Here is a 5,250-nt window from a genome sequence, read left to right as displayed (position 1 = left end):
AGAGCTGGAAGAGACCTTAGAACACAGAATGTCAGAGCTGGAAGGGACCTTAGAATATAAGAAAGTTAGACCTGGAAGGGAGTTACAACATAGATCATAGACTGTCAGAGCCATAAGAGACCTTAGAACATAGAATGTCAGAGCTGGAAGAGATCTTAGAACATAGAATGTTAGAGCTGAAAGGGATCTTAGAACAGAGAATGTTATAGTTGGAAGAAACCTTAGAACATAGAATGTCAGAGCTTAAAGAGGCCTTAGGATATAGAATGTCAGAGCTGAAAGAGAGCTTAGAACATAGAATGTTAGAGCTGGGAGGGATCTTAGAACAGAGAATGTTATAGTTGGCGGAAACCTTAGAACATAGAATGTCAGAGCTTGAAGAGGCCTGAAGATATAGAATGTCAGAGCTGAAAGAAAGATTAGAACACAGAATGTTAGAGCTGGAAGGGAGCTTATAATATAGATCATAGACTGTCAGAGCTAAAACAGACTTTAGAACACAGAATTTCAGAGCTGGAAAGGAACTTAGAACAGAGAATGTTATAGTCGGAGGAAACCTTAGAACATAGAATGTTAGAGCTAGAAGGGACCTTAGAACATAGATCACAGAATGTCTGAGCCAGGAGGGAGCTAGAGATCTTCTGGTTCATCTGTCCCGTGTTATAGATGAGGAAACTCACTCAACAGAGAGAGGACTTGCTTTTCTAGGGTCACCCAGTTAGTGTGTTACAGAGAGTTTAGACTAGCACCCAGGTTTTTGTGCTCTTTCCTTTACCACTCTCATTTGTGAGTAGTTGTAGACATTGCAGTTTGGGGTCGAGGACAAACCTCTCTGTCCTTGGAGTGGCCTGGTTGTACATAGTTCTTTAGAGCTTCTCCTGTGGGCTTTGAATTATATCAATGCTGTGATTCAAGCTAATGTCCCTTTGAAAGATTTAAAAAGATATAATTGAGATATATGAAGTGACTATAACCAGATTAACTGAGAAAAAAAAAACAACTTTTCCTAGTCATATATGAAAAATTAGGAGGTAGGGGTGGAATTTACCACTGTCCTTTGTCAATGGTGCTAGTGAATTCTGGTCCCTACCTTCCTTGGTCAAGCTTGTTCAATCTGCACATTTGACGGGCACTGTGGTGGAACATTACACCATTTCTCTTTTATTGGGTCAAATTGACCTGCTCAGTGGTAGGGCCTTTCAGCTCAGACCTATACCTGTGGAACTTTATTTTTATATTCTCCCACAGATTCGAGAGCTTGAGAATCAATTAGGTTCAATCCGGAACCGTTCCATTAATAATGAGGAGGAGATGCCAAACCACTCAGAAACAAAGAAATTTTCAGCCCAAGAGAAAAACCTGTTAAAGATCCGTAACTTGGAGAAAGAAAAGAAGGAGGCATTAGAGGTAAAGAAGAACTTGTGTGTCTGGGATTCCAAGGGTTTAAGCTAGATACTTCCAGAGACATTGGAAGCTGGCGCTCAGGATGCTCAAGACATTCCAGGTTTTGTAATTTAATAATAGCAATTAACCATTTATTAAATACCTACTTACGTACAAAGCATTGTGCTGGGTATTGTGGGAAACATAAATCTTAGATAAGACGTGGTTCTTGCCTTCATGGAGCTAATGGTCTAGTTTAGGCATAAACTACAAATACAGATAACTATAATACACAATAGGGCAGCTAGGTGGTGCAGTGGACAGAGTTCCAGGCTTGAAGGCAGGAAGATTCCATCTTCTTGATTTCAAATCTGGCCTCAGATACTTACTAGCTGTGTGACCCTGAGCAAGTCACTTCACCCTGTTTGTTTCAGTTTCCTCATCTGTAAAATGAGCCAGAGAAGGAAACAGCAAACCACTCCAGTATCTTTGCCAAGAAAATCCCAAATGGGGTCACAAAGAGTCAGGCACAACTTAACAACAACAACAAGTGATACTATACTATACGTAAATCAGATCATTTGATGGGGGGATTTAGGTCTGGAAGGACCCTTAGAGATTATCTAGTTGAACCCCTCATTTTACAGAGGAAGAAACTGAGGTCCAGAGCAGGGAAGGCACTTACTTATACTAGGTTGCACACAAGATAAGTGACTGAACTGGAATCCAAACCCAAGGTCCAACCCAAGCCTGAGGAATCAGTACTCTTCCAGTTGCAATAGGTACTTCCCACGTGTGTGCTTACACACTTGACCAGCAGCTATTTGCCAGACTCAGAGTGCTGGCTTGAGAACTTTGCCCAAGTACTATTTAGTGGTTAGAAAGTATGTTTTATGTGACTGAGTCCTAAGGTTACATAGCTAACACCTTGAAATCACCAGTTCAAAGAAGGTCTCTGCCAATCTTCCCCACATGAGGTGTACATGTTGATTTAGCTGAGGTTCATCTGAGGAGATCATTCGCCTAAGACAAGGTATTGGTTACATTCCCCCCAAGGAGAAAAAAGTGTTTTGTTTTGTTTTGTTTCTGGCATCCAGATTAGGTTCTGACACCTGGATGGTGCACCAAGTAGTCATCATATCTTATTTGCTATTAGAAATTAATTCATTTGACAAACGCTTAAGTGTCCACTCTTGGCTTCTAAGCATTGTGCTAGGAGCTGGAGGAGTTACAAAATTTAGATCCCCCAGTCTCTGCCCACATGAACTCACAATCCATTTGGGGAACAAGATAAACAAGAGGGCATTATGCCCACACATAAGCACAGATATCCATTAATGTACAATATTACATGATGTGCAAAACAGAAGACCGAGAGCAGGAGGACAACGTTGTTACCAGTTGGGGTGGGGCCAGGGAATTTCTAAGTCTTCTTGAAGAAGTTACCATTTGAATTGGGCTTTGTCAGCTGTGTAGAAATTGACTTGGCACAGAGGTAGGAGACGCATGTTCCAGGAATAGGAAACAACCCACGGTAGTATATAGGAGTCCAGTAGGAGTTGAGAAAAGAGGAAATCTGTCAAAATGGAGTGGCCGAGAGGCCACATGAAGCTGGCAACACTGGGGCTGGACCTCAGAAGTATGGGGAGGATCTGGAGTAAGGGAGAGAGAAAGAGAAAGGTTTTTTTTAAGCTATCAGGAAAACATTATCAAAATCTTGGAGTGGAGACTGACAGTGGTGTGTTCAGGAGCCAGGGAGAATACCAGGCCACAGTGGGCAGGATCCTGAAGCAGTGGTAGATAAGTTTGATTAGAGAACGTGAGGTGGGGTTGCAGCTGTCCCAGGATGTGAGGCTATAAGGTTGTGACAGCTGGCTCAGAAAGAGCCCTCCCTGGCTTTGGAATGAGAGCTGCTGACTTGGGAAAGCCAGCCTGAATTATGTGGGCTTCAGTTACTTCTGTAACACCAGAGGGTGGCACTGTGGAAGGTTCTGGACCCTTTCTGCGTCCTCCTCCCTTCTTGAAGGGAAGAAGCTGAGCTCTTCCTTCGCAGGCCTCACCTGTTTTCCCCTTGGGGGTGGGTGAGGATGTGATCTTTTCTTCAATCACCAACTTTTCCTCCTCACCTCAGTCTTCTCCAGAAATTTAATGAGCCACACCCTATTTCAACAAGTACCTTGATTTTATCGTGGGGGCAATGTAATGGCCTTCAGATCCACCTGATCCCTTTCTCTGCCATCTTATGGTGTTTGTATAGGACCAAAAGTGATTGCAACAATTACTATAGTTCAGATGCCCACCCCCACCCCCAAGTTAGGAAAATTCCTAAAATTTGAACAGAGGTTTGCTTCTCTGCTCTAATTTAAATTTTACCTGCTGTCTCCCCCCACCCCATCACTATCCTTGTGCCACTATTTTTTTTTTTTTCAGTTTGGCTTATTAAGTCCCAAGTAGAGCAGAGATGCTGTCTTTTTGCCACTGCTACTGCTACTGAGCTCATATAAAGCCAGCTCCTTCCTTTTACTCTGCTCTCTCACATGTTGTGTATGCCTCTTTCAAAAACTCTCAGGTGTGACTTCAAGCCACCTTCTAAATCAGAGATTTCTATAGTCCGTATTCCTCCCAGGACCAAGTCTCAGGACTCAGTCCTCAAATAAGGGGGTTGAATTATGCAGCTAGGTGGGAAAATGTATAGATTGCTGAACTTGAAGTCAGGAAAACTCCTCTGCCTGAGTTCAAATCTGGCCTCAGACACTTACTAGCGTTTGTGTGACCCTGGGCAAGTCACTTCACCCTGTGTGCCTCGATTTCCTCCTCTGTCAAATGAACTAGAGAAGGAAATGGCAAACCGCTCCATTATCTCTGCCAAGAAAACCCCAAATGGAGTCACAGAGAGTTGGACAGGATTGAAAAACAACTGAACAACAAGAAGGGAGTTGAATTAGATTGCCTTCCAACTCTGAAGTCTGTGTCCTGTGCCAGACTCTGAATTATGTAGGCAATGGCAGAAGAGGGAGGAAGCCTTTCGATATTTTTTGAGTCATAGCTCAACATAAAATTAATGTTTTAGGAAAGCTGGCTTGATGTCCTCGTATAGAAATGGATTGGGTGGAGAGAGCGTTTAGAAAGCTTTTGAAGTCCAGCCATGAGGTAGTGGGGGCCTGAACTGCTATGAGAGCTGTGGGAATGGAGAGGAAGAGGCAGATAGGACAGACAATTCAGCCAACATTAAGTGCCTGCTTTGTGTAAGGAGGGCAGCTGTGTTCCATGACGAAAAATCTCTAGCCAGGTCCAGATCCGCAGTAGTCTCTCCTCAGGGTCTTCTACCATGTCCCCAAATACTACAAGATCAAACAGTAACTCGAAGAATCATTGAGCCTAAGAGCTAGAGGGCCCTTAGAGGCCTTCTAGCTCACCCTGAGCCAGCCCATTTCATTTTTGGACGGCTCTCATCATTAGGAATGTCATTCTTAATAGTAGTGGCAGTAGTATCTCATCTCGTCTTAACTGAATAAGGTTCACATAGGAGTAGTCTTGGGACAAGTTGCTCTCCTGCTATGATTCTTTTATGGTTAAAGTTTCTGTTCATTGTTGTACAGATGGAAATAAATGACTGTTTTTCTAGTTGGATTTTATAGTTTTGGGACGTGAGCTAATCTTCTGTAGACTCACTGAAAGCCTGGGTGGGAGAACTTCAGTAGAACTCTTAACAGGGATACTATGTATGTCTTCCTGCTCTGATAGTGGTTTTAATTTAGACTAGTATCATAGGATTAGAGAGCTCTAAGCTGGAAGGGACATCAGAGACCATCTAACACAACCCCCTTGTTTTATAGATGAGGAGACTGAAGGATTAAGAGATTTGAC

General features: G+C 43.0%; 1 protein-coding gene across 1 annotated transcript in view; it reads left to right on the top strand.

Moving 5' to 3' along the window:
- The window catches only part of CCDC13 (coiled-coil domain containing 13), a 119,835-nt gene that overhangs the window by 44,114 nt on the left and 70,471 nt on the right, over positions 1 to 5,250 (top strand). The window contains exon 8 of the mRNA XM_027837189.1: positions 1,249 to 1,407. Coding sequence (XP_027692990.1) covers positions 1,249 to 1,407 — 159 coding nt within the window. The remainder of the gene's footprint in view (positions 1 to 1,248; positions 1,408 to 5,250) is intronic.

Source organism: Vombatus ursinus, unplaced genomic scaffold, assembly GCF_900497805.2.
Source record: "Vombatus ursinus unplaced genomic scaffold, bare-nosed wombat genome assembly UNPS02014820.1, whole genome shotgun sequence".
Classification (NCBI taxonomy): Eukaryota; Metazoa; Chordata; class Mammalia; order Diprotodontia; family Vombatidae; genus Vombatus; species Vombatus ursinus.
Note: the sequence above shows the minus strand (reverse complement) of the source record. Positions and strands in the feature narration are given on the sequence as shown.